The sequence below is a fragment of the Calonectris borealis genome, chromosome 30 (assembly GCF_964195595.1).
Source record: "Calonectris borealis chromosome 30, bCalBor7.hap1.2, whole genome shotgun sequence".
Lineage (NCBI taxonomy): Eukaryota > Metazoa > Chordata > Aves > Procellariiformes > Procellariidae > Calonectris > Calonectris borealis.
The window spans coordinates 834933-862527 of record NC_134341.1 but is presented as its reverse complement, the minus strand read 5'-3'; the positions used below and the strand labels follow the sequence as shown (position 1 = coordinate 862527).

Sequence of the window (27595 nt, the reverse complement as noted above, 5' to 3'; positions counted from 1 at the left end):
GGAGATTGGGTTTAAAAATGCCGCGGCCCCCCCTTGCCCCTGCACCCCAAATCTCAGCCCAGCAGAGCACAAAGAGCCCCCCTCCCCCCCCGTCTAGTATATACAATATAAGGTATAAATAGATAAATAACCTTCCCCCCACCCCGTGCCGACGGCGGCCGCGCACGGCCCCAGCCGTGGGTGCTGCGGGCGAGAAGGGGGGGCCCCCACCCGTCCCCGCCAGCCCCCCGCAGCGCTGGGGGAGCGGGTCTGGCCCCCCCCCCCCCGTCGCGTCCCCACCTCACACCTTGGCACGTCGCACGGCTGGGACCTCCCGGGGTGCGGGGGGTGAGGACAGGGGTCCCCCCGCATCCCCCCCCTCTCCCCAGGGACCCCGGCGAGGGGCCTTCTGCAGGAGGAGGGGGACAAGGGGGGGGCCGCGTCCCCTGGAGCCCAAGGGAGAGGGAAAGACCCCCCCGGGGGCTGTCTCCGGTGGCGGGAGGTGCTGCCCGGTGGGGTGGTGGGGGCTCACATTTAAAAACAACAACAAAAAAAAAAAATCTAACACTTAAAATGAGGTAGGTTTGGGTGCAGAAGCTCCTTGTGTCTGTCGGGGGCCCTCGCCGCAGGCGCCTCCTCCCGCGCCGCCGCGTTCCGGGGTCTCGTCCACACGCACAAACAAAAAGAGATCAAAGGAACCGAGCGAGCTCTGGCCGCCGCGGCGCGACGGGGCAGAGCCCGGATTGTCGAGCTCAAGGAGTCTGTGTTACCTTGGTAATTAGCGAGCAAATATTATTAGTTTTGTTTCTAAAAAAAAAAAAAAAAAAAAAAAAAAAAAAAAAAAAAAATTAATAATAATCCAGGCCGGCTCCGAACTCGCTCCGGCTCCGCTGGGACCGCTCTGCTCCCCCGTGGCTCCCCCACGAGGGAGGCGGGCGGTGGGTGGTGGTGGTGGTAGGGGGGCCTCGCTGGACCCCCCCCCTTCCTCGCAGGACGAAGCAAAGAAAACCCTGAGTTGCCAGTTCGTCCGTCCGTCCGTCCCGCTCGGGCAGGGCCGGCGGCTCCGCGGCGGCCGCCCTCCCCGTCGGAGCCTCCGCGCCCCGGCCGCCGCCTGCCCGGCCGCCCTGGCACCTCCCGCGGCCCCGGCGGGTCTTGGCGAGGTCTCCGAGGTGGGGGCTGCGGCCCCCAGCCCCTTTTCCCAGCTAGTTCATCCACTTTCGGCAGTTCCAGGCTCCACAGTGGCAGGGGATCTTGTGCTGATCGTCCTCAAAGTCGAACTGGTAGTCGTAGGTGAGCTGGGGGGGAGCGGGGAGTCACCCACGGCACGGCAGGGAGCCCGGCCCCCCCAGCCCCAGCCCCCCGGCCACCCCGCGCCCCCCGCCTGACCTCCTCGCCCTTGGGGATGCGCCGGCTGGAGATGATGATGATCTTGTCCTCCTTGTCGAAGGTCACGACTTCGGCCACGCAGTTCGGGGCACACGAGTGGTTGATGTACCTGGGGGGGGGGACAGAGAGGGGGGAGGTCAGCGCCGAGCCGGGGGGCAGGACAAGAGGACAGTCACTGCTCCCTCTGGGGGGGGTCCCACCACCCTGAAGCCCCCCCGCGCTCACCTGGCCGGGCCCCCCGTCAGCGTGGCGTCAATGACGTGCTCGTTGTTGATGCGGAACATGTAGATGCCGCGGTTCTGGGGAGGGAGAGGGCGTCAGCGGCTGCACCGAGCCCCCCGCATCCCACCCGAGTCCCCCCCACGTCCCCCCAGAGCCCCACCTGCTCCTCGTAGATCTTCTCCCGCCGGTTGGCCACCTCGTTGCGGATGATGGTGCCGATGTACTCGATGACCATGGTGTGCTTCTCGATGTCCTTGGCCGCGTAGAGCCCCAGCCCCTGGATGCGGGACCGCGCCAGGTAGACGTTGTTCTTCCATTCCGTCTTCAGGCGCCGGTACTGGGAGGACTTGGAGTGCACGAACTGTTTGCTGTAGGGCGTGTTGGTCTCGCCCGTGAACGTGCTCTGGTACGCCTTGGACATGCTTGTGCTGTTCAGGGTGTGGGGCCTGCCGGGGAGAGGGGGGCGAGAGGGAGTCAGAGCTGAGGGATCCCCAAAGATCCCGGCTCTCCCGGTGGATCCCAGCCCCGCTCACCGCTTGTAGTGGGTGAGGATCTTGGGCTCGGAGCGGGCGCAGCCGGTGGGGTTGATCATCAGCGGCAGCTCCATCAGCGGATGGCGCCCGTAGCGGAACAGGTAGTTCTGGCAGCTCTCGACGCCGGGCAGCTGCCGAGGAGGGAGCGGAGGGGCCGTGGGTCGAGCAGCCGCCCCCAGCCCCACCAGTACGGCCAGCGGCTCCTTTCCCAGCGGCGCTGACCCCGGTGCAGAGAGCAGACCCCCCCACCCAGGACCTACCGACTCGGCGATGCGCAGCACCGCGTGCACCGTGAGGCCGAAGAGCTCCTCGCCCTTCAGGTACTCGGGGAAGAGTCGCAGCATGTCGGCTTCCTTCCTCATCATCGCCACCGGCTCGATGATCCGGTTCCAGACGGCTGCCGAGGGAAGAGGGGGTTGGAGCCGGGGACCTGCTGCAGGCTGCCCGCCACGGACCCCCGGCTCGAGCCACCCCGGGACCTCCCGTCACGCCATCCTCCCCATCAGCGGGACAGAGCGTGGAGGAAGGCAGCGAGCCGGCGCCTGCAGCGCCCTTACCCTGCGGCGAGGAGTCGGAAAAGACCAGATCCTCCAGGCCCTGCTCGATGACTTGCACGACGAACTCGGGGCGGCCGTTGTTCTCGCAGATGGTGCAGCGGTAGCAGCAGCGGCGGTTGTTGGTCCGCAGGCTCCAGTAGATGCGCGTGGCCTCGTAGCCCACGGGGTAGAGGGCCGTGACGCTGTGGAAGTCGGCCATCTGGTGTGGCAGGAGCTGCCCGATGGCGTGGAAGACCAGCCCGCCCACGCGGAACATGTGGAGCCGCTCGCCGCGCTGGATGATGCTGGCGATCTGCTTCACCTCGTCCCGTTCGATGTAGACGCGTCGGAAGACGGTGAAGCTGCTCAGCTCCTGCTCGCAGGGGCCCTTCAGCTTGTGCAAGGGGCAGAGCATGGTCTTGTCCTTGAAGAACATGCACTTGGCGCGGATGGCGCAGGCGAAGTGGTAGACGCTGGGGCAGCGGATGCGGTTGCAGCTGTTGGTGGCGCCCGTTTTCTGGCACAGGGAGCACTTGGTGAGCAGCCCGCGGTGCAGGGCCACCTCCACGTTGATCAGGGCCCCTCCCTGCGTCTCGTAGACCTCCGTGGACCACAGGGCGCAGTTCAGGTGGACCCAGAGGTCGAGGTCGAGGTTGAGCAGGCGGGCCGGCCCGTCCGTGGCCCCGTCGCCCTCCTCGTGGCAAAAGCAGCACTTGCGCAGGTCCCGCGGCACCTTTTCGGGGCGCAGGGTGGTGCCCAGCTTGTCGATGAACTCCGCGATCTCCTTGTCGCCGTCCCGCTTGGCCCCCCCTTTCTGGATGGTGACGAGGAAGCGCAGCCGTTTCCACCTCACCCCCTTCCACTTCTTCAGCCGGGGCCGCGCTTCGTCCCCGTCCTCCGGCGGCCGCGAGCGGGGCTTGAAGCGGGGCGGCGAGTGGGGGGCCGCGGCCCCTTCCTCCTGGGGGGCTGGCGAGGGGGCCGGCGGCAGGGGTGACAGGGGGGCTGGGGCTGCCTCGTGAGCCGCCTCAGGGTCGGGGACCCTGGCAGCCTCAGCAGGGCTGGACGGGGAAGGGACAGAGGGGGACAGCGGGGGCGAGGGCTCCTGGGGCATGACGGAGAGCTGCCGCACGTCCAGGTTGGAGACGTTGTTGACGTAGCAGTGGTGCAGGGTCTTCTCGGGCGCTGGGCTCTCCTGCGGCACGGGGAGGGGGGCACCGGGTCAGAGCGTCCCAGGGATGGGGACCCCCAACCTCCCTGCGCATCACGGTGAGGGGTCCTTGGCCCCGCAGGGACCCCACAGAACCCCACCGTGCTCCCAGCCCTGCAAGGACCTCCCCGACCCCTTCCACGCGGTGCTGGGAGCCTCAGCACCTCTCCACGGAGCTGGCCCCTCCGGAAACCCCCTGCACCACCCTGCAATCATGGGGGGACTTACGGGGACCCCCTCACACCTCTCTACGTGGTCACACTTGGTCCCAAAGGATCTCCTCCTGCACCCCCACATAGCCAGAGCCTCACAGGCACCCCAATACCCCTCTCCCAGGGTCACAGCCCTGGGGGGACCCCTGCACCCCGCTGACCTGTCTGAGCAGCGTCAGGAGGTCCAGCTCGCCCTTGAGGCTGTACCCCGGCAGCACTGCGTCGAACTGCTTCAGCCACTCGGAGCTGCTGTCCGGCACCTTCCCAGCCAGCGCCTTCTCCTTGCCACCCAGCACCCCTGCGAGAGAGAGAGACAGCCCGTCACGGGGCGCCCGGCCCGGGGACTTGGGGGAGCCTGGCCCGGGGACACGGGGGAGCCCGCAGGGATGAGGCAGACGCTCACCAGCCATGTCTGTCTCCACCTTCTTGGCCTCGACCACAGCCGCTCGCATGGGACCGTCAGGGAAGAGCACCTCGTAGGAGCTGGGGATCTTCACGCTTAGCAGCTCGGCCATGGCCACCATCACCCCGTTGAGGTTCTGGGGGGGAGGAGGATGGGATGGGTCCCAGATGCCACCATGCAGGGTCACCACCAGGACCCCAAGGGTCTCGCCGCCCCCCGTCCCCTCGCTCACCTTGGCGGCCGCTGCGGACACCGTCAGCATGACAGAGACCTCGCTGCTCTTGCCCTTCTCCCACGGGGCGCCCGGGCCCGCTGCCCCCACCTTCCCGGGGGGGGCCCCGAAGGGCTCCGCGGCCTCGTAGGGCTTCGTGTCGGGGAACACTGGTGTGGGGAGAGGGGGGTCAGAGCCGCGCAGACCCAGCCCCATCGACAGCCACCCGTGAGCCCACCCAGCCGCCCTGGACCCCTGCAGAAATGCTGCTGGGAATCCATCACCTCATGTGGGACAGAAACTGGGGTGCGGTGACAGGGACAGAGCGCCCAGCACCAACGGCAAGCCCTTGGGGAGCAGCTGGGGGACCCTCGGGAACAGGCCAGCCCCGGCACACGGGGCCACGCTCAAGGCTCTGCTGCCCAGGCGCAGTACCTGGGTGTACCCTGCAGTACACCCCACATTCCCCAGGGACCCTTCCCCTGCCCCACCACACCCCTACCAGCCCAGGGCCCCCCTCCTGCCCCGTCCATGTACTGCCCAGACCCCCTCCTACCCGATTTATGCACCCTGCAGACCCCTCCCTGCCCTACCTTACCCCTGCCTGGTCCGTACGTCCCGTGGATCTCCTCCTGCCTGGTCCATATGCCCCCCCGACCCCCTCCTGCCTGGTCCACAGGTACTGCAGACCCCTCCTGCCTTGCCTTGCCCCTGCCTGGTCCATACGCCCCCCGCCAGAGCGGCCCAGCCCACCTGGGATACTGGCCCGGGGGATGATGGGGATGATGGGGGACAGCACGCGCTCCTCCAGCTCCGGCTTGGCCTCGCTGAGCAGGGGGAAGCGGAGCAGCTCCTCGCCCAGCACGCTCTCGGGGGACGAGGCGGGGACGATGCTGTCGGGGGAGTCGCTCTCGTCGTCGCTCTCCATCCTGCAGGGAAGGAGGTGTCACGGGCCGCAGGGGCTGGTGTCACCCACGGGGGGGGGTCACCGCGGCCGGTGGCTCACCTGACGTCCTCGGTCTGGTTGTGGGGAGGGGTGGGCAGAGCTGCCAGCAGGTCCAGGCTCTTCACCTCCACAGCCGGCGTGTCTGCGTGGGGAAGGGACGGGCGTCACGGGAAGGGGACAGGTGGCGGCAGGGGCTCTGTGCCACCCTTGTGCCACCCACACTCACCTTTCTGGCCGTGGGGCTCGCGGGCCGGGTCGGCGTCCTTGGGCTGCTCGCCCAGCTCCTCGGGGGCCGTGACGCCGTTCACCATCTTCTGCTGCACGGAGGGGGGTGGCGTGGGGGGCAGCGAGGAGGGCGGCGTGGGTGGGTTGCTGAGGTTGTTCTGGGGGGAGACAGCGGGGTGAGCACAGCCCAGCACCCCTGGATGTGGGGGGGGGGCAAGGGCACAACCCCGCCTCACCTTGGTGAGCAGCTGGGAGTAATAGTCGGGCACGCTGTCGAGCACGGCGCTGCCGAAGGCGCCCCGCAGCTGGCTCTTCCCGTTGATGGGGCTGCTGCCGAAGGGCGCGAAGAGGCTGAAGTTGGCCGTGATGGTCGGCTCCGTCAGCGGCAGCAGCGACAGCTCCTGGGGGCACAGCGGTGAGGAGGGGACGGGGGCGGAAGGCAGCCCCCCGCCATGCCCCCGGCCCGTGGCCGTACCTGTTTCAGCTGCTTCATGAGGGCCTCGCCGGGGCGCAGCCCCTCGTCCTTCCGCAGCTTCTTGCGGGAGGCCGGGACCCGCTCGTTGCCCTTCTGCACCCGCTTGGGCTTGGTAGCCGCCGGCTTCCTGGCGATGGAGGGGTCCTGGGGAGGGAGAGGGGAGCAGGAGCCGTGCCGAGCACAGCCCTGCAGCCATCGCCCCCCGTCCCGCCCCGCGCTGCCCCGCTCACCTCCCGGCCCAGCAGCACCGGCTGCGGCCGCAGCTCCGTCCCGGCGCCCCGGCTCTCCGTGTGCCCATTGAGTTCACCCGGACTCTGCGCCGAGAGCTGCACGTTCTTGGCCCGCAGCAGCTTCTGCAGCAGGAGGTGCCCGGCCTCGGAGCGGCTGCCCGGTACCAGCAGGCTGTTGGCTTGACCGGCCCCGGGGTCCCCGTTGGCCTCCGGCTTCGCCGCATCGTCTCCATCCAGCTCGCACTGTGCCGCCGCCGCCGCCTCCTCCTTCGGCTCCTGCTTCACCAACACCTGCGAGGGCTCGCCTGCCGCGGGGGTCCCCTCCGGCACAGCCCCGTTGATGTGGGTCTCGCCGGGGTCGGCTGGGTCCGCACCGGGTGCCTCGGTGTCCCAGGGGCCGTGTGCCGGGTCGGGGAGGGTGCCGCTCTGCGTGGGCGTCAGCCCCTGCTCCGCCGGCGCCGCGGGGCTGGGGGCCGAGGCCAGGACCCCCGGCGACGTCTTCTTTGGCTCTTGGGGGCTCTGCTCGGGGCTGGCCAGGTGCTGGGACGTGCAGCCCAGGGGCGAGGGGGCCGGTGGTGTGGGGAGCCGGACGAGGCCGGGCTGGGGGCCGCGGGCGGCCAGGGCTGCCTGCACCAGCTCGGCCAGGGGCTGCTGGGGGGGCTGCCCCGGCAGCGCCCGCCCCTGCTCCGCGGCAAAGCCGGTCTCTGCCGGGGCGCCCGGCCGCGGCTGGAAGAGGGGCCCTAGCGGGCGAGGGGGCTGGCGGGCCGCAGGGGCCGGGGAGCCGTGGTCCGGGGCCTGCCCGGGGAAGGGTCCGGGGGGCCGGAGCGCCTGGCTCTGCTGCAGCAGGCTCTGCTGGTGCCGCTGCACCAGGAGGGCCTGGAGCTGCTGCTGCTGCTGGGGCGTCAGGTGCCGCAGCTGCGGGTTCTTGGCCAGGACGCCCTGGAGCTGCGCCCGGATCTGGCCCATCACCGGCCCCGGCACCTGCCCCAGGAGGCCCGGGGGGAGCGTGGCTGTGCCCGGCGATGGCACCGCCGGCCCCGCTTTGTGCTGCCCGGGGCTCTGGAGCCGTGGGGGCTGCGGCTGGCCCTGCAGCGAGCCCGACGGCCCCTTGCCCGGCTGCTCCGGGGGCCGCGGTGCCTGCGGCAGCACCATACCCTGCGCCTGGCCCGTCCCGCAGCCCAGCGGCGGCTCCGCCACCCCCGCAGCGTCCCCATGCTGCTGGGACAGCTCAGGGCGGGTGGCCCCGGGGCTCTGCAGCGGCGGAGCAAGCAGGGTGCCCGGCTGCACGGGGGCTGCCCGCAGCGCCGGCTGCGAGCCCAGGACGCCCGGCTGCGGGGAGGCCAAGAGGAGCTGCTGGCCCTGCCCCAGCTCAGCCTGGTGCTTGGGGGCCGGGAGCTCCGGGCCACCCAGCCCTGTGGGGTTCAGGGCTCCCTGCTGCTCCTGGGGGCCCCCGTGCAGCTGCCCCCCGCTCTCGCTGCCCTCGGCGGGCAGGGCGCTGCCGTCCGCCCCTCCAGGCTGGTCCTTGGCAGCCAGGACCGCCGGGGCCGGCTGCATTCCCTGACTCAGGTGCAGCACAGAGGGGGCCTGGCCCACCGCCCCGTGCTGCGGAAAGTGCTGGATCGGGGGCTGCCCCTGGCCCAGTCCCAGGAGGCCCGGCTGGGCGGCCGTCGAGTTCTGCTGCTGCTGCTGCTGCGGGGCCAGCAGCGCCCGCGACTGCCCCAGCTGCTGGGACAGCACGAGCCGGTGGCCCAGCATCCCCGGAGTCTGCGGCGCCAGCTGGGGCGAACCCAGCACCCGCTGCTGGTGGGGGGCCAGGAGGACCTGGCGCTGGGGCGGGGGGTGGCCCAGCACCGTCTGGTGCTGCAGCCCCGGCCCCTGCGCGTGGCCCAACAAGCCCGGCTGCTGCTGGGGCGAGAGCTGCTGCACCAGCAAGCTCTGCTGGCTGCCCATCAGCCCCGGCTGCTTCGGCACCATGGGCTGCCCCACCGCGCCCGGCTGCGGGGCCGGCGCCGGCTGCTGCTGCCCCAGCAGGCTGGGCTGCCCCACCATGGCTGCCGGCTGCATCGAGCCCTGGCCCATCACGCCGGGCTGCTGCATCGATGTCTGCGCCATGACGCCGGGCTGCTGCATTGAGGCTTGTCCCATGACGCCTGGCTGTTGCATGGACGCTTGTCCCATCACGCCCGGCTGCTGCATGGACGTCTGTGCCATGACAGCCTGCTGCTGCATCGACGTCTGTGCCATAACGCCCGGCTGCTGCATTGAAGCTTGTCCCATGACGCCCGGCTGCTGCATCGGTGTCTGTGCCATGATGCCCTGCAGCTGCATCGAGGTCTGTCCCATGACACCTGGTTGCTGCATCGACGCCTGACCCATGACGCTCTGTTGCTGCATTGACGCCTGTCCCATCACACCTGGCTGCTGCATGGATGCCTGTGCCATCACGCCCTGTTGCTGCATCGACGCTTGTGCCATGACACCCGATTGCTGCATCGATGCCTGTCCCATCACACCCGGCTGCTGCATGGACGCCTGTCCCATCACGCCCTGTTGCTGCATCGACGCTTGTCCCATCACGCCCTGTTGCTGCATCGACGCCTGTCCCATCACGCCCTGTTGCTGCTGCAGCGACACTTGTCCCAGCATGTTCTGCTGCTGCAGTTTCTGGGCCAGCTGCATCCTCTGCAGCTGCCTCTCCTGCATCAGGCGGCTGTCGGCAGCCAGCCCGCGCAGTGCAGGGTTCCCGGCGAAGAAGGCGTTGGAGGTGCCGGGCACCGGGGCGTTCCCCACGGCTTGCTGGCCCATGAAGGACAGACCCTGCTGCACGGCCATGGACACGCCACCCTGGGGCAGGCGCAGCCCCCCGGGCTGCCCCGGCTGCTGGCCCAGGCCTTGCGCGCCCACCACGGCCCCCGCCGGCTGCTGGACGCCGTGCGCCGAGAGCAGCTGCCCGGGGAGCTTGGACATGAGGCGGGGGCTCTGCGAGGGGCTCAGGGCCATGACAGCCGAGGCCTGGTGCTGGTGCTGCTGCTGCTTGTTGCGATATTCGGCCATGAGGTTGGTGTGTTCCTTCTGCTGCTTCCGCACCTGCCGGGGCCGGAGGGACGTTAGCACCGGGCCGGAGGGACGTTAGCGCCGGGGACAGAGGGACGTTAGCGCCGGGAACAGAGGGACGTTAGCGCCGGGGCCAGGGCGCCCGCCCGCCCGCAGAGCCCTACCTGGTCCAGCTGCTTCTGAATCTTGCTCTGCTGTTCCGTCACCAGCTTCAGCTTCTCGGCGTCGGCCTCGGGGAACTCCCGCCCGGCTTTCTTGGCAGTGCGCTGCTTGGCACAGAGGGCCTTGCGCGACTTGCGGTGCGCCCCGATCTGCTCCTCCAGCACCTTCAGCTGCATCTGCAGGAGCTGCTGCGTGTGGAAGAGCCACTCCTCGTACTGCCGCTGGTCGGTCTCGTCTGCGGGAGCGGGGAGGGGGCTCGGATCAGCAGAGACCCTGGCTCTGGAGGGAGCCTGGCCACAGCCCAGCTCAGCCCAGCCCACGTGGGCAGGATGAGACCTGGCCAGCGCTACCCCGGCCCCCCCCGCCGCCTCGGTACTCACTGATGACGCCCTGCGCAAAGGTGGGTGGGTTGGGGCGAGCCTGGGTCGGGTCGCTGCCGCTCCGCTCCTGGCAGAGAGAGGAGCGTTGGGGACATGCGCCGCGCCGTGCCCCCTCCCCGGTGCCCCCCTGTCCCCTCTCCACAGCCCCCACCTCCCCAGGGGACCGTGAACCCACCAGCCAGAGCGGCAGGTCCTGAGCACCAAGCCAGGCAGCCCCAAGGGGACCCCCGTCCCCCCACTCACCTGCCCGCTCCCCGCCAGCAAATGATTCTGCATCTCGGAGACGGCCGGGCCCCCCGAGAGCCGCTGGGCCAGTAAAGAAACCTGTTGCCTTTGGGGGGGACACACGCAGAGGCAAGGGGTGAGCCAGGGCCGAGGCGCCCTGCCCGCCCCAGGCCGTGTCCTGCTGCCCACCGTGCCCCTTACCTGTTCATGCCCGGGGCCACCCCGATGCTGCCCTGAGCCATCACCTTCTTGATGCCCTTCAGCGCCACCATCTTGGCCTTGGCAATGGGGTCCATGATGTCCTCGGCCGCAAACTTGTCCAGGTCTGCCAAGAGAGAGTCAGCGGACGGTGCCGCAGCGCGTTCAGTTCTACGCCCCCCCACCCAAAAGGGCCCCACGCCCCCCCAAAACAACCGCCCGCAGCCCTACCTGTGTCTGGGAAGAAGCTGTTGGCCAACTGCTGCTGCATGACGAGCTGGGGGGGCTTCAGGCCCAGGGCGGGCGGCTGCACCCCAGCCATCGGCTTCTGCACCAGCACCTGCTGCTGGCTCTGCTGCGGCTGCGCCAGGGCCACCTGCACGCCGTGGGGGGCCGCCAGCACGTGGGGCTGCCCGGCGGCCATGCCCATGTGGGGGGCCAGCGCCGGACCCTGCTGGGGCGCGCTGAGCCGGGGCGGCTGCGGTGGCATCAGCGGCGGCCTGGCCACCAGCCCCAGCTGGAGGGGGGGCTGCGGGGCGCCCAGGCGGGGCGGCTGCCCCTCGGGGGGCTGCCCGGCCGCTGCCGTGTGCAGCACGGGGTGCCCTGGGGCCGGGAGGTGGAGGGTGCCCCGGGGCAGGTGGGCCGACATCTGCTGTTTCTTCTGCAGCTCCTTCTTCTCGTGCTCCAGCAGGTCCTCGATGAGCAGGGGCAGCTCGCTGGCCACCAGTGAGCTCTCCATCTTGTCCAGATCATCGGCCGGTGAGTGCCGGGCGCTGCCCAGGCCCAGGGCTCCACCGTCCAGCTCAAACTTCTCCAGCAAGGGGTTGCTCTGGCTGCCCAGCTGGGCAGGGGCCAGCCCACGGCCGGGGCCGGCGTAGGGGTCCTTCTCCGGCACGGGGACGCCAGCATGGCTGCTGTTAGGGAAATGAGACAAGCCGAGGCGAGCCGGACCGGCCCCGGGGCTCAGGAGGGTCTGGCCGGATTTGAGGCTCAGCCCCAGCGAGGCAGAGATCTTATCCGCGCCTTGCAGGGCCTCCGACTTGACGGGGACCGGGAGCCGCTCGGGGCCGCCGGCGGTGAACTGGCAGGGAGACGTTTTCAGGCAGCCGTCCTCCAGCTTCGGTTTGACGTCAGCGGGCAGCGAGCCCGTCTTCGCCTCCGTGCCCTGCGCCTTGAAAGCCGGGTCAGGTGCCAGCGCAGCGCCCGTCGGGCAGGGAGCAGGTCCTAAGCCCACCCCAGGCACCAGCCCTTCCTTGGGCACCTCCCGGTCCTCCACGGATGAGGCCGTGTCTTTGCTGTCCCCGGGGTCAGGGAGCTTCAAGCTGGGCGCCGGCGGCTCTGTCTTGAGCTGGGCTTCGCGCTCGGCTTTCTCGTTGGCCGACTCGACCAGGCGAAGGTGCTCGTTGAAGATGTCCTTCTTGTCACCGGTGTCCAGCTCAGGGTCAGTGTAGGCCAGCAGGTCGAACTCATCGCCGTTCAGCAGGTCATCGAGGTGGGGGTCTGCCGTCTCCAAGCTGTCCAGGTTGTCCAAGTCATCGTCCCCTTTAGCCACGTCCGGATCCAGGCTCAGGTTGGCCAAATCGTCGTCATCTTCCAGGTCCTTGTGGGACCCGAAGTCATCGTCCAAATCGGGCTCCACCGGTACCTCGCAGGGCAGACGTCCCCCCTCCAGGCTCAGGTGACTCTTCCCCGGGGCCGGAGCCGGCGTGGGGTCCGGTGCGGGGCCGTCCTTGGGACCCTCGGGGCGGAGGGCAGAGCCGGAGGACAGCGGGCGTGGGGGGACGTGCTGCAGCTCCAGGCTGGGGGCCGGCAGCGGCGGGGGGGCGGCCGCTTTGGCGTGAGGCTGGTGGTGGCTGTTGCTCATCTCGGCTCCCTGCGGGGAGGCGGGCGGCAGCGGCACCGGCATCTTCTGCGGCTGCAGCGCCGGGGCAGGGAGCGCCTGCATGGGCACGACGGGGGTGCAGAGGGCCTGGGGGGTGCCCTCCTCCCCGGGCAGGAAAAAGCGGGGCCGGGGTGCCTGGGGGGCAAAGGGAGAACCCACGACCCCCCCGGGTCCCTTCTGCACGTTGTGCCGCAGCTCGATGAAGGGGGCACCCAGGGCGGCGGGCGAGGCGGGCACCGTCTCGGCGGGCACCGGCAGGCGGGTGCCCAGGCTGCCCACGGGGGTGCCGGCGGCCGGTGGGGCAAAGCGGGAGGAGACGGGGAGCCGCAGGGCCGCGGCCGCCTGCTGCTGCTGCTGCTGCTGCCAGAGGTGCTGCTGCGGGGATGGTGCCGGGAAGACCCCGCGGGGGTAGAAGGCCTGGGGGGGCCCCACCGCCGCCCTGCAAGACACCGCAGCGTTGGGACCGGATCGGCACTGCCGCGGCCATGACACGCCATACGCAGGACCCTGGGGGTCCCAAACCCCTCGGGACCCCACCAAGCACCCAGCAAAACCACCCGTCCTGCTGGGGTGATCCCCGCAAGCAAGAGCTGGGGGGGGCGCACCCCACCAAGGTGAAGCCCTGCTAATTTCTAAGCGGCTGCAGCGAGCCCGTCGCCGCACCGCTGGGCACTCACCTCCCGTTCATGTCCAGGGCGGACGGCGTGGCCGCCGGTGGGGGCCGGGAGAGCCGCTCGTCCTGCGCAAACGCTGCCTGCACCATGACGGAGCCGGGCAGCTTCCCGGCGCTGGCCGCGGTGGCCAGCGTCCCAAGAAGACCCTTGTCCTGGAAGAAGACGGAAGGACACAGCGTCGCTCCCCCATCCACCCCCAGGTCCCAGCAGAGCCCTTCCCCCGAGCTCCCCTACCTGTGCCGGCTGGTAGGGGGCCATGCCCCGGCTCAGCTCGAAGGCCTGGCTGCCGGCCTCGGGGGCCCAGCCCGCCGGCGAGGAGGTGGCGGCCGCCGCCACGCTCTCCTTCTCCTGCCGCAGGCTGTTGCGTTGGATCTGCTGGCGGATGAGCAGCTCGCGGAGCCGCTGGCGCTGGGAGGAACCGAGCGTTCGGACCGAGAGCAGGGACAAGGGAGCGAGACCAACTCATCCCAGGACCCAGGGACAAACCACGCGTGGAGACCGCCTTGGCCGTGCCAACCTACGCCCCCCACCCCGGGCGCCCTCCACGCCTCTGGGGAAGGAGCCACAAGCGGAGCTGGGTTCCTCAACCCCCCCACCGACCGCAGAGGTCCCGGTTCCTCCCTCGCATCCCCTCTCGAACCCCGATAGATGCGGCCCGACTGCCGGCGAGCCTTACCTGCCGCTGCTTCTCCAGCTCCGACTGGCTCATGGTGCTGAGGGCCCCGTCCTGGCCGCCGGGCAGCTCCGCCAGGTCCCGGTTGGGGGGTGCCGAGAGCCCCGCGGTCGCCTCCTCCCTCTTGTCGGCCGGCGGCCCCAGCGCGGCTCGGGGCAGGAAGGCGACGGAGGCGTCCTGCTGCTGCGGGGCGGCTGGGGGCTGCTGCGGCAGCACCGAGGGGGGCCGGAGGGGCGAGAGGCTGTAGGTCTCGGCAGCCGCTGCGCCGGGCCCCAGCGGGCTGCCGGCTTGGTGGAAGCCGGGGGACGAGGCGTAGGCTGAACTCTGGGGCTTGCCGGGGACGTAATGGCTGTTGATCCCGTGGGGCTGGTGAGACGGGGAGCCCTTGAGCGGCTCCGAGACGGTCGGGGGGAAGGTGAAGCGCATGGGGGGCTGGCTGCTCGGGAAGACGCTGGCGCCGGGGGAGCGGGCAAAGGGGGGTTGCTGCCCACCCGGCGCCTTGGCGTGGGGCTCGCCCGCCGGGGTGCCCCCGAAGCCCCCGCCGGTCGCCGGGCTGTGCGAGAGCGGCACCGACTTGAACCCCGGCTCCGGCATCTGGGGCCGGGGGGGCTTGTGTAGGGGGGTGAAGGGGTCCCGGGACTGGGGTCGGGAGGGCGGCTGGGAGTAGGGGTCCGGGGATTGGAAGCGAGGGGTGACGGGGGACTGGCAGAAGGCTTCATTGGAGAGCGGCCGGGGGGTGAGGGGGGACTGGGAGCTGGACTGGGACTGGGGGCTGGCGGGGACGCGGGAGAAGGGCTCTGAGGGCAGGGAGCGGGGCGGGAGGGCGCAGCAGGCCTCAGGGGGCTGCGGCCGGGGCGTCAACGGGGGCTGCGAGTAGGGGTCCGGGTAGGGCGACTGGCGGTAGAGATCAGGGTGGCTGGGGGGTGATGGGGCCAGGGGATGGGGGTCGGGGGGCCGATGCCCCAGCCCCGGGCTCTGCGGCTCTACCTGAGAGACCCGTGGGGTCATGGGGGCTTTGAAGACGTCGGTCGCCTTCAACTCCGCAGCGGAGAGGTGGGGGCCACCTGGGGAGTCCCCGTAGCCCATGGCAGGGGCATAGCTGGGCGAGCAGACCCCCAGGCTCCCCCCTTCCTCCTTCTTCACCTCCGGGCCCTTCTTCTGCTCCCCAAAAGGCAGGGGAGAGAGCAGGGCCTCAGGGGGCCGAGCCCCGGGGCTCCCTGGCACCGAGAGGTTGTCCAAGGAGGGGCACCGGGGCTTCAGGAAAGGGTCGGGGGTGCCGGGCTGGTGCCGGGGGGTGCCAGGCGGCGTGGGGTGGAAGTCGGGGGGCTGGGAGCCCGGGCCGGCGCGGGGGCCGGTGAGGGGCTGGGGCTGGCCAGGGAAGGGCTGGAAGGCAGCACCCGCCGTGGGGCTCTGGCCCAGGGGCGAGGGGAAGCGGGGCTCCAGCGCGTAGGCGGGCGCCGCGCCGAAGGGATCGTGCGAAGGCACTTGGGCGGGGGACTGGGGTGGGAGCTTGAGGAAGAGCTCGCTGGGCGACTCCGGCCCCCCTCCGGCACCCGCCGGGGGCTTCAAGAAGCCCTCGCCGGCGGCGGGGGGGCTGCCGACGTAGACGGGCTGTGCCCCCGGCGGCACCGGGATCCGCAGGTGCAGCGAGGGCCTCTCCGGCTTGCGCAGTCCCTCCCCTTTGGTCTGCTTGTTGATCTGGCTCTCGGCCTGCTGCAGAGAGAGCCCGGCCGTCAGGGCTGCGGGGACCCACGCCTGCCCTCCCAGCGGGCTGGGGAAGGGGCTAAGGGGGCAGAGGGTGAGCCATGTCCCCCAGGGCTGGGCCAGGGCCGCCGGGCACCTCCCCGCTCCAGCACGTACCTTCTGCACCTTGTTGATGCGATGAGCTGCCCGGTTATCTTTGGCCTTTTGCTAACAAAAACACGAAGCCAGCTGACTCGCAGCCCCCGGCGCCCAGGCCCCCCGCCCCAGCGACGCCCCGGCACTCACCAAATAGGGGGCTTTGTCTGTAGCGGGGACCTTCCTCCAGAGCTTCATGATCTGTTTGCAACGGCTCGACCAGTCTGGGAGTCCGGTAGGAGCAGACGAAGAGGAAAAAAGCGACGTTAGCCCGTGCCTGACGAGCCCACCCGGGCCCTCGGTGGGCGACCGTCCCCCTTCACGTGCGGGGACAGCCCCGTGCCCAGGAGCTGGCGCCGAGACCCCCCCACCATCACTGCAAGGAGCGCTTCAGTCCCGCAGCCAAGCCCTGTGCCAGAGCGGACGGGATCTCCCCTCCAAACCGGGACCAGGGGGGTTACACTGCACCCAGCTCCCCCCTGCCCTCACCCCCAACAGGGCGGCCGCAGCCCCCCCAGAGCCCTACCTGGATAATCCTGCTTGAGGTTGGGGAAGTTCATGTTGGCGTAGAGGACGGGCGAGATGGTGGAGAGCTCGCCCAGCTCCTCGTCCTTCTCCCAGCGCTGCAGGCTGCGCTGGTTGTAGGACAGCCCGTCGCCCTCGCCCTCCGTCGTGGGCGTCGTGGGTGTCGAGGGGGTGGTGGCGGCCGAGCTGCTGGCCCAGGGGCTCTCGGGCTCGCAGTGGTCCGGGCTGAAGAAGCCGCTCCGCTCCCTGCGTGGGGGAGAGAACGTCACGGACTGGCAGGGTGTAAGGGAAGAGGGGGTCCCGCGACACCCCAGGGTTCACTCCTCCAAGGAGGCCAGCCCCAGCGCCCCCGGCTGCCCGCATACCTGTTATCGAGGAACGGGGACTGGCAGACCCCCGAGTACGACTCCAAGGAGACGGCTCCGGAGAGCGAGCCCAGGGAAACGCTCCCTGCGAGGGAAGGGAGAGGGGTTGCAGGGAGGGCAGAGCTGGGGCTCAAGCCTGCGCCCGCCCCGGGGGCCCCAGCAGCCCTCAGACAATACGAGATCCCCCCATACACCCCCAAAACGCTTTCCACGTTCATCCCCAGAGCAACAGAGAAGATGCAGGAGTCCGGGCTCTCCTGTACCACAAGCTGTTCAAACACAACACGTTGGCTTTCCCGGGGCAGACGGTGAGTCCTGCCCTTCTCCCCCACCCACCAGGACCCCCCAACCCCATCACCGTCTCTCGGCTCAGGGTTGTGCCACCTCCACCCACCCTGCCCCGGCAGCTGGAGGTCTCCTTGCAGGAACGGCCGCTGCGACCGGCTGGGATCCTGCCCCGCACCGCCGGCCTCCATCCCCGCGGCCACGCAGTTCAGGGGCTGCTCCCCGCGCTCTGCCGAGCCCAGCACGTCCTTGAAGAGCTGCTGGACGTCTTTGCTCTCCATCTTGGGCAGCTCTGCAGGGGGAAAAGGAAGAGCTGAGCCACCACAGGCAGCACGTGCGGCAAGAGAAGTGGAGGAGAAACCCGGGGGTCCCGGCCCTGGGACCTCCCTCGCTTCAGCGGATGAGGGGGCGCGGGGGTCCTCACCTTCCGTGGGGATCTTGTCGAGGTCGGAGCTCAGCGCACCCTCGCCCGGGGTGGCCGGTTTCTCGGTGTCCCCGGGGTCCGGGGAATCCTTCGGCTCGTCAGCCCCTGCGAGGGGGAATCAGCAGGTGCCCTCAGCACCCCGGGACCCCCCAGCGCGGGGCCGCCCCCACCGCCCCCAGCCCCTCAGGGGGACAGGAGTCCCCCAGTCCGCCAGGGCCGTGCCGAGCGCCGCAGCACGCGGGGGCGCTCTAGGCGCCACTCTATGGTCACCGCTCCGCTCTACGGTCACCAGCGCCGCGGGAGTCACTCGGCGACCATAGAGTTCCCCCCGCACCTCCCGCCCGCCCAGCGCGTACTCCTCGGCCACAGAGCAGTTCCGCCTCTATGGTTGCAGACGCTCTAGGCCGTCTCTCGAAGGCCCCCGCGGAGGACTCGGCTTTCGGTCTGTCCCGCACAACCCGGCGGCCCACGGGCACGGCCGGGGGGGGGGCCCACGGGGTCCCCGGGGCTCACCCAGGTCCTCGGCCTTCGCGTCGTCCTTGCCATCGTCATCAGGAGCGGCGGCGCTGCCGTCGGTGCTGTCGTCCCCTGCGGGGCACCAGGCCTCAGCGGGGCACCAGGCCTCAGCGGGGCCAGGCCGCCCCGGGGGGGGGGGAGGCAGTACCCCCACCAGCCCCGGGCCCCCCACCAGCCCCCAGTGTCCATGGCAACCCCAAAACCCCCCCCACTAACCCCACGTGACCCCTCTCGGGAACGGTGGCCAGGGTTTGGGCTCCCAAGGCCAGATCCCGGCTACACTCACCTCGGGGGTGCGTGGGGGTCTCCCTCCTGTCGGGGGGGGCACCCTGCAACGCCCCGGCCAGGTTGGGGTCCCCCTTGGATCGTGGGGCGCCCTGGCCCAGGGAGGGGCGGGCAGCCCCGTCCCCCACGCCGCCCGCCGCCAGCAGCGCCTTCCGGCTCAGGTCCATCAGCGCCTTCCCGAAAAATGCCTCCTGCCGAAGGGGGGCTGCCGTCAGCGCCGCGGTGTCCTTCAGGGCGTCCCCTCCAACCACCCCCCCCCAGGGCCACCTCCATCCCCCCCAGGGCCACCTCCATCCCCTCCGAGGGCCACCTCCGCCCCCCACCCCAGGGCCACCTCCATCCACCCCAGGGCCACCTCCATCTCCCACCCCAGGGCCACCTCCATCCAACCCAGGGCCACCTCCATGCCCCCCGAGGGCCACCTCCGCCCCCCACCCCAGGGCCACCTCCATCCAACCCAGGGCCACCTCCACCTCCCACCCCAGGGCCACCTCCACCTCCCACCCCAGGGCCACCTCCGTCCCCCCCGGCCATCCCACCTGCAGGTAAGGGGGGAACATGTCCTCCAACTTGCTCTTCTTCCTTCCCCGGCGTTTCTTCTTCTCGTCCCCCTCTGCCGAGCCCGGATCCAGGCCACCCTCGGCTGGGAGGTCCCCCGGAGCCGCTGCAACAGCCACTCCGTCAACACCTCCCCCCAAAAGCATTTGGGGCTGTTCCCGTGCCACGGGAAGGGCTCGGGCACGGCACTGTCACAGCACCATGGGGCGCACCCCGTGGTCCCCCTCCATCCCCAGGGGACAAGCGGGGATGGGGACAAGCGGGGATGGGGAAGGGGACGGGGAAGGGGACGGGGACGGGTGCCACTGGGCCCTACCATCCTCCGGGTGCCCCTCGGTGCTCAGCCCCTCGCGCCCCACTTCGGCCAGCACCGCCGAGACCTTCTTCAGGCGGGTGTGGGACTTGCGCTGCCGCACCATGAAGCCGCCGATGCCTGGTGGGCAGAGGAAGAGGAGGCGGGGGGTCACAGCGGGCCTACGGGGGGTCCAGTCCTGGGGGGTGGCCCCAGCGGCACTCACCGGGCCGGTACGGCTTGCGCTTCCTCTTCTTGCACTCCTCCGGGTCCTCCAGCCCCTTCCCCGAGTCCACGTCAGCCCCGACGTCGCGGTCGGGGCTGGCCGGAGCCTCCAGCTTGATCTCGCACTCCATGTGCTCAACACCCACTGCCGGGGCGGGGACACGTTACCGGGGTCCCCCAGCACCCCCACACCGCACCAACCCCCAGCTCACCCGCCGGCAAAACGCACCTTCGGCTTTGAGCAGCTCGTCGGCGTCCAGGTCGCCGTCCTTCTTGTCGTCGGGGCCCAGGGGGTCACCCCCTTCCAGCCCCCCCTCCCCGTTCAGGGCGCCCAGCCGGCCCTTGCGCTGCCGCCGCTTGTGCAGGGGCGACAGGGAGAGGTTGCGCAGCACCGCCATCCCCGTCTCCGTCAGCCACACGCCCTCGAAGCGGAAATATTGGGGCTCTGTGGGGACGAAAGCCAGCGTTGGGGACGAAAGCCAGCATTGGGGACGAAAGCCAGCGCCAGGCGCAGCCCCGGGGAGCCTCCGGCACCGACCCCGGCACCGCGCCTACCTGGCTCCTTGGCCTTGACGATCTCTGGGGGAGGCGCGGGCACTGCGGAGGGAAAAGCAGACGGGGAGGTGAGTCCCCACGTCCCCGAAACGTCCCCTGAACCCCACGGGCTCCCCCCGTCCCGGGCGCTCACCGGCCGGCTTAACCACGTAGGGCTGGCAGGCGCTGCAGTCGAAGCCTTCATCCGCAGCCTGCTCCACCTCCTCCTCCGTGAAGAGGCTGTCACACGCCGCGTGCAGCCACCTGCGGGCAAGCGGGGACCCGTCACGCACCCCGGCCGCCCCACGGGGAACCCAAGCACGAAGACCCCACCCTGGGGGGGGGTGCACGGCAGCGGGGACGCGGTGCTCACCGATCGCAGTGCCGGCACTGGATGAGCAAGTCGTCCTCCACGTACTTCTCGCGACAGAAGGGGCAGACGACCAGGCTGGCGCAGGGCGCGCAGTGGGTGTAGTTGTTCTGCCACTCGCAGTGGAAGCCGGGGGAAGCCGCCCCGCACTGCACGCAGCAGACGCACCTGGAAAGCAGGGGGGGGGGCTGAGGGGTCAGCACCAGCCCTGAGCCCCCCCCCGGGGCTCCCCTCGCGCTCCCCACCCCCCCCAAGCACCATTTGCACTTCCAGCCGCCCTTGGGCACGGTCTGCAGGGGGGGGTCCAGGCAGTAGGTGTGGTAACTGATGTCGCAGTCGTCGCAAAGCAGGAGCCGGGAGGGGTCGGAGGCTTTGCCGCACACCTCGCAGACGATGCACTCCACGCAGCGCCAGCCCTTCAGCAGCATCACCTTCGTGATCTGTTTTTTTTAATATATATACATTTACATATATAAAGCGCCTATCACCATATTGATAAACATTCTTTAGAACCACTCCGATCGGGACGGGCAGCCGCGTGAGCCCTGGGCACAGCCACGGGGATGCCCGAGCTCGGCACGGCCGCAGGGGACACCCCGGAGCACGGCACGGCCGCGGGGGACACGCTGGGCACAATGTTGTGTGCGTGCCCCAAGGGACACAGCCCGGCCGTGTGGGTCCCCGAGGGGCGCAGCACGGTCCTGCCTGCCCGGCGCAGGGACAGGGGACCCGGTCCCCCTCACCTTGCTGTTGACGCAGTAGGGGTGGTAGCACTGGGAGCACTGGGAGCAGGCGAGGAGGTGCCCCTCGGCCCCGCGCCCGAAGCTGCCGCACACCACGCACATGTCCTGGGGGAGAGAGGCCATGAGAGCAGCCGGGGGGGGGACAGGAGCTGGGGGAGAGCAGGAGCCTGTCCTGTCCCATCCGTCCGTCCGTCCCGCAGGACCCGGTTACCTGCATGAGCACGAACTTGTCGGTGTTGGAGAAGAGGACCACCGTGTTCTGCATCGTGTCGTCATCATCCTCGTCCTCCTCCTTGCTGGGGGAGCTCTCCACGTCGGCGAGCTGGGGACAGAGCGGGGGGGCTCAGCACCAAGGACCCCTACTCTCCGTGCAGTTTGGGGGGGCACCAGCCACAGTCTGGTGTTGAACTGAGGGGCACAGGAACATGCCGGGGCAGCAGACCCCCCCCCACCTCCCCGGGGGGGGCAGCTCCGCACCAGCCCTATCCTTGTGGGGTGAAACCCCCAGACCCACAGCACAGCCCCAGGCAGACACCTCCCCCCCAGAACCCCCACCCAGCCCACACCACCCTGAGGGCTCCCGAGCCCTTCCGAGGGACCGGGATGGTGGGGAAGGGGATGGGGGAGACGCTCGGCTCTCAGCCCTGCCACCTAATAGCTCGGGGACCCCCCCCGACCCCCCACCTCTGCCCCAGCCCAGCCTTACTGCTAGGGTGTCAACGGACGAGGTGGTCGACTTCAGGCGTGCACGGCCCCGGCCCCGGCCCCCGTGGGACCCACCTCGGGGGCGCCTCCGCCCGGGGAAGCTGCTGCTGCGACCCTAGGGCCAAGGGGAGAGGGCGGTTACAGCAACCCTGGGGGGCATGGCCGGACCCCCGCCGCGCATCCCGGCCGGGGCAGGGGCAGCGGAGGGGCACGGCCCCCATCCCACCCCAATCGCGCGCTCGCCTACTCGCCGCAGGGGCAGCCCAGGGAGGGGGGCATGGCCCCGGCGGGGCGGTGAGGGTTGTAGGTCCCCTCAAGACCGGGGCTGGCAGGGTCCCCCCAATACCTGCTTGACACGGGAGCGCCCCGGGGAGCTGCGCCGCCGGCTCTTGTCCCCGTCCCCCTTGGCGGCCGGCTCGAAGAGCAGCGAGTCGTCGGTCTCGGCACCCAGCGGCAGCGAGCCGGTGTCCTCCTTCTGCAGGCTGGCGTCGGCCGAGGCCGGCCCCAGCTCGAGGGACAGCGAGCCCCCGCCCTCGGGGTCCGGGGAGCCCAGCAGCGGCTCCGAGCCGGGGAAGCTGCTGCTCGTGTCCCCCTGGCTCAGGTTGGAGATCTCGTTGAGGATGTCGGGCCGGGGGCGCAGGGCGGGGGGCTCGGGGCCTCCCTCGTCTCCGCGGCCCAGCAGCTTCTCCCCGGCGGCGCACACCTCCATGGGGGTCTCGGGGCCCAGCTCCTCCGGCTCCAGGAGCAAGGGGGACCCTTTGGCTTCAGGGTCCCCCCCAGCCCGGCCTTCCTCCAACGCATCCTCCTCACTCAGCGGCGGGGAGCTCCCACTGGTGCCCTCCCGCTCCAGCCTTGGTGCCTCCTCCTCCTCCTCTTCCTCCTCCTCAGGCAGGCCCGGGAAGGGTCCCAGCTCTGGGGCAGGGCTGGCATGGGGGCCATCTCCGGGGGGGCTGGCTGGTGACTCCCCCTCGCCACCGGCCGTCTCCATCTCCTCATCCTCGGGGGGCTCAGCAGGGGCCGAGGTGCAGGCAGGGGAGCCCAGGGGGGGCGGTGGGGAGCCGGGAGGCTCAGTGTCCATGGCAGCGCCGGGGCTGCCGGGGGGCTCGGGCAGGGCTGGGGTGGGCGGCTCAGGCACCTCGTCCTCCTTGGTGTCAGGCGAGGGGTCTGGGGGGTGGGCGGGCGAGACGGCGCGGAGATCTGGGGGGATGGAGAGGAGGTGACACCGCAGCCCCCAGCAGAGACCCCCCGCCCTGACCCCGGTGCGTCCCCAGACCCACCTGGGGGAGCCGGGGGTGGGGGTGCCATCTCGGGGGGCAGCAAGGGCTCTGGCTCCAGCTCCATCTCCTCTTCGGGGGGCACCTCCGGGGCCAGGGCTGGCGCTTCCTCTGCCACAGCCACCTCAGGGAGGAGACCTGCAGGATGGGGCTGTGGGTGAGGGGGCCCATGGGGGTCCCCTCGCCCCCTGTGCCACCCGGCCTGGGGCTGAGAGGCAACAAGCATCGCCTCAGCCTGGCCCAGAGACCCCCCACAGTCCCCTCCGTACCCCCAAAATAGGGCATTGAAGCATGAAATCGGGGTCAAGAGGTTGAGGGTCACACAAGAGCAGTGCTGGCAGAGGACGCAGGCATGGGACCCCCACACCCACGGGAGACAATGGGAGGGGAAAGGGGACAGACCCAGAGGTCCCCCATTTACCTGGTGGCTTGGGGTCCTCCTCGGGGGGCAGCTCACTGGGGAGCGGCTCTTCAGGAGGCAGCTCATCAGGGGGTGCTTCTTCGGGGGGCAGCTCTTCTGGGGGCGGCTCATCAGGGGGTGGCTCGTCAAGGGGCAGCTTGTCGGGGGGCGGCTCGTCAAGGGGCAGTTCATCGGGGGACGGCTCGTGGGGGGGAGACTTGTCGAGGGGCAGCTTGTCGGGGGGCGATTTGTCAAGGGGCAGCTCACTGGGGGGCGATTTGTCAAGGGGCAGCTCGTCGGGGGGCGATTTGTCAAGGGGCAGCTCGTCGGGGGGCGACTTCTCGAGCGGTGATTTATTGGGGGGCAGCTCGTCGAGGGGAGGTGTGTCTAGGGGCAGCTCGTCAAGGGGTGGCTCGTTGGGGGACAGCTCATCAAGGGACGGTTCGCTGGGGGGCAGCTCCTCGAGGGGGGGTCTGTCAAGGGGCGGCTCATCAAGGGGCGGTCTCTCGAGGGACAGCTCATCAGGGGGTGGCTCATCGGGGGGCTGCATAAGAGGAGGGGGCTCCTCAGGGGGCTGCACGAGAGGAGGGGGCTCCTCAGGGGGCTGCACGTCAGGGGGCAATTCATCGGGAGGTGGCTTGTCGAGGGGCAGTTCATCGGGGGGCACGTCACTGGGGGGCACCTCCACAGGGATCGGCTCGCCGAGAGGAGACCCGCTATCGCCCAGGGGTGCCTCCTCGGGGTCCCCCCGTGGCTGCAGCTCCTCATCGCACCCCGTGGGCTCCGGCTCAGGCGGGGGGACGGGCACGTCTGTCAGCTCGCTGCGGTCAGGGGACGCCAACCTAAATGGGGGGACCGGGTGAGGGGAGCGGGGCTCAGGCCACCCCCTCCCTGGGGCCATGGGACCCGTCCTCCCACCTACAAAGGGGGCACCCAGCCCGACACCCCCCCTCAACCAGTCCCCCCCATCCCCACTCACGTCTGGGCAGGGGGGTCCGGCTGGGGCGCATGCGCCGGCGACTCGCGGGCACCTTCCGTGGCGCGGCGCTGCTGGCAGCCCTCGCACACCGAGTAGCTCCGATACCACTGGCAGCCGGGGCCGAGCCCTGCCGGGCGCCGGCCACAGTCCGAGCAGACCCGGCAGTTCTGGGGGGGGGGGGGGAAGCAGAGGCACGTCAGGGGTGGGCAGAGGGGAGACCGGGCACCCCCATACCCCCCTCAGCGAGAGCAGGACGCACTTTGCACTTCCAGGAGTCGGTGGGGAGGCCCTCGATGGCCGGCTCCATGCAGAAGGTGTGGTAGCCCTTGTCGCAAGCCTCGCAGACCAGCATCATGGAGTCCTCGCCGGGCTGCCTGCGGGGTGCAAGGCGGGGAGGGGGGGGCGTGAGGGCCACGTCCCCCTCCTGCGCGTCCCTCATCGTCCCCCTTCCCCGCCACGGGGACGCGGGCTCACCTGCAGGTTTGGCACACTTTGCACTCGGGGCACTGCCAGCCCGAGCGCTTGCGGGGCGTCAGGGCGATGTCCAGGCAGGCCCCGTGGTAGTGCTGCCCGCAGCTGGTGCAGAAAACCAGGTCCCGCAGGTCGCCCGGCCCGTCGCACACCGAGCACCGGGCGTCCTCTGCATGGGGGGAGAGAGAGGGGGCTGTCAGGGCCACCCCCTCACCGGGCCCTGCCCCCCTGGGACCCCCTTCCAGGGCGGGAGAGCACCCAGAACCCAGGCCTGGCAGCCCCAGCCCACACGCACCCGTCTGCACGGCCTCGGCCACGTGCTCGGGACAGAGGAGCTGGAGGGTCTTCATGGACTGGAAGCAGCCGCTGGCAGCGGCGCAGGGGAAGTGGTAGAGGCGGGGGCAGCCGGCCGCCCGGCACGGGATGGTGGCCCCCATCCGCCGACAGCGTTCACATTTCTGAAAGCAGAGGAGCCCGACAGGGTCGGAGACGCTGCCCGGGGCCGGGCTGAGCCCCCCCGCTGCCCCCCGGGACCCGCTCACCTGTGAGATCCCTGAGAAAACAGCTCTGTCCACGCCGGCCAGCCCCGCCGCCTCCTGCCCCACGCCAGCCGACCAGGCTGCGCACCAGCGGTGGACCCAGCAGTGCCCTGTGGGGAGGGGGAGTCAGGGTCGGGGGGGGTCCCCAGGCCAGGCAGGACGCCCAGGGCAGCGGGACAGGGACCCCAAGGCTGCGACCGTACTCACCCGTCGGCTCGAAGAGCTGCACCGGTGTCACCCGCTCGGAGAAGCCGATCTGCGCCAGGTCGTCGCCCACCGGCTCCAGCTCCGGGGGGGGCTGGCTGGGACCCTCGGGGGGCTCGTGCCCCGCCAGCCGCTCGGGCCAGTCGGGCGCCGGCTCGAAGCGCTGCAGCTCCCGCTGCCCGTGCGGGCTCCAGTCCCCACAGTTGCAGAGGGCGCAGCGGCGGGCCGGCAAGCTGGGGGGGTGGACGGACAGGGGGTGTCAGGGACACGCGGGACGCCCCCCCACCAGCTCCACGCCGCCCCCCAAACCCCCCTGTCCTCACCTGCCGGCCTCGGGAGGTCCCTTCGTGTCTGTGCTCTCCGGCTCCGGCCCCGCGGAGGCTCCTTCGGGGGGTTTCAGGGGGTCCCCCTCCGCGCTGCCCATCTCCTCCGAGGCCACGGCCCCATCGGCTGCCGGGAGAGCAGCTGTCGGCCACCACGGGGCAGGGGGGGACAGCCCCAGCCCCCCAGCACCCTGCCCTGCCCCGCACTCACCTGCCGCGTCCGCGTCCTTCTCCTCGCTGGGCGGCTTCTGTTCGTCCATCCTGCCTCCGGCGTCCCTCGGGGGAGGCCCGCAGCTGCGAGGGGGCGAGATCCGTCAGCACACGGATGAAGGGGCCCTTCCCCGGCCCCCCCACAGCCCCCCGTGACCCCCCCACCCAAGGGACAGGGCAGCGCCCTCCGGCTGCTCCTCCTGAGGCGAGTTTGTGGGGTCTCAGCCCAGCAGAAGGGTCACCCTCAACATGTGCTGCGAGCGGGTGGCGGGGCCCAGTTCCCCGGGGGTCCAAAAGACCCCAGGCAGGGACGGCTCCCCCCGTCACCCGCTGGCCCCCCAGGTCCCCCCCCCAGGTCCGGGTGGGGATGGCGCAGCCCGGCACATCTGGGGCACCCCGCTCCCCACCAGCAAGGCCGCGCGGGGGCCAGGGGTACGTGACCTCGATTAAACCCTGCGGTGGGGGGTGACCCCAGCTCCACGGCACACCGGCACCCCGGGGGGTCACCAGGACCCCTGAGGAGCCACCCGGACCCTCCCAGCAGCGGCAGCACCAGCTCCGCGGGGGGGGAAGCACCCTCAGCAAAGCCAGGACCCCCCGGAGCCTTGCGCCACGGGGCCAGGTGGGATTCGGGGTGCAGCAATAAAGCGGGGTGTCCGGGGTCCCCTCCCTCAGCAGCCGGCCGCTGCCTTGTGCCTCAGTTTCCCCAGGGCCAGCGTCAACCCGGCCGAGCCCCCGCGGCGCTGGGGAGGGCGGGCCAGGATGGGTGCAAGGGGGGGTTCACCCACAAACACCACGACCAAAGCTGGGGGGGCCTTGCCCCCTCCTGCCAGTATTTCACATGCACCCCAAAAACCCGGGGGGGCCCAGGCAGATGCGGGGGGGAGGGTGGGCAAAGGGACCCCAAACCCGACTACGAGCCACGCGCGGGGGAGAGGGCTGGGTCGGGGGGGGGGGGGGGGAGGGGGCCAGCTCCACGCACCAACACCCCACACCACCACCACCCCCAGCCACGGGAGGGGGGACACGCTGGGGCAGCCCCCGGCACCCCAAAACCCCGGCTGCCCCCCGGGACGGCCCGGAGGGGGGGGGTTCGGAGGGAGCCCCCAGCCGGGCACGGCGGGGTCCCGGCCCGGGAGTTGGGGGGGCCGCCCCCCCCAGAAAATCCCCTCCGGTTCCCCGGTAATCCCGGGGGGATTAGGGGCGCCCCGGGGCGGCTGCGCCCTCCCCGGAAGGGCCCCGGCGTGCACCGGCGACGGGGGGGTCGGCGGAGGGGCCCGGCCGGCCCTGCCCGCGTCCCCGGGGGGCTGAAGCACCGCGCGGGGACGCCCCCCCTCCTCCCCGGTGCCCCCGGGCCGCGCTCCCCCCCCTCCCCAGTGCAACCGGGCCCTCCGGGGGGGCCGAGCCAGCCAGGCCCCGTGCCCCGGCCCGCCGCGGCCTACCCGGGCACCGGCACCGGGGCCCCCGGGGCGCCGGGCCCGGCCGTACCTGCGCTCAGGCGGCGGCGCGGCGGCCCGGGCCCCACCGGCTCCCCGAGCGGCGGGCATCGCCGGTACCGGTAGCGGACACAAAGGGAGCCGGGGACCGCGCTCCGGGCCCGGCCGCCGGGGAGGCCTGGCCGGGAGGAGGCGGCGGCGGCGCGGCCCGGCCCGGCGCGGTAGAGGCGGCGCGGCCCGGGGCCGAACGCGGGGCCTCTCCCTTCCGGGGCCGCGGGGC

At 71.2% G+C, this 27595-nt stretch overlaps 1 protein-coding gene across 1 annotated transcript; it reads right to left on the bottom strand.

Annotated features, from left to right (window-relative positions):
- Positions 1-1006: 1006 nt before the first annotated feature.
- On the bottom strand, positions 1007-27472 carry KMT2D (lysine methyltransferase 2D). Its single transcript, XM_075133702.1, has 55 exons — positions 27368-27472; positions 25881-25963; positions 25670-25796; positions 25350-25579; positions 25146-25252; positions 24899-25061; positions 24607-24772; positions 24392-24506; positions 24133-24299; positions 23175-23995; positions 22757-22891; positions 21826-22676; positions 21481-21594; positions 20986-21096; positions 20775-20879; positions 20290-20471; positions 20035-20199; positions 19816-19925; positions 19683-19724; positions 19357-19572; positions 19129-19272; positions 18927-19043; positions 18592-18716; positions 18054-18243; positions 17765-17839; positions 17252-17356; positions 16937-17119; positions 16543-16627; positions 16179-16423; positions 15803-15876; positions 15674-15724; positions 13817-15526; positions 13375-13548; positions 13144-13292; positions 10816-12905; positions 10588-10711; positions 10405-10492; positions 10162-10228; positions 9784-10016; positions 6566-9652; positions 6336-6479; positions 6097-6261; positions 5862-6018; positions 5696-5777; positions 5443-5618; positions 4711-4859; positions 4479-4614; positions 4237-4373; positions 2678-3848; positions 2381-2517; positions 2121-2251; positions 1748-2033; positions 1591-1664; positions 1366-1474; positions 1007-1274 (listed from the first exon to the last, which is right to left on the bottom strand). Exons 1-55 carry the CDS (start codon positions 27424-27426, stop codon positions 1182-1184), a joined length of 16332 nt encoding a protein of 5443 aa, XP_074989803.1. The 5' UTR covers positions 27427-27472; the 3' UTR covers positions 1007-1181.
- Between the last annotated feature and the right edge of the window lie 123 nt (positions 27473-27595).

Bases quoted from the DNA above. Each gene is read 5' to 3' on its own strand.
- KMT2D (XM_075133702.1), bottom strand. From the start codon at position 27,426: ATGCCCGCCGCTCGGGGAGCCGGTGGGGCCCGGGCCGCCGCGCCGCCG. The intron at 4,374-4,478 runs GTGAGCGTCTGC...TCTCTCTCGCAG, and splicing joins GGTGGAGACAGACATGGCTG to GGGTGCTGGGTGGCAAGGAG. The intron at 2,252-2,380 runs GTAGGTCCTGGG...CCTCCTCGGCAG, and splicing joins TGCTGCGCATCGCCGAGTCG to CTGCCCGGCGTCGAGAGCTG.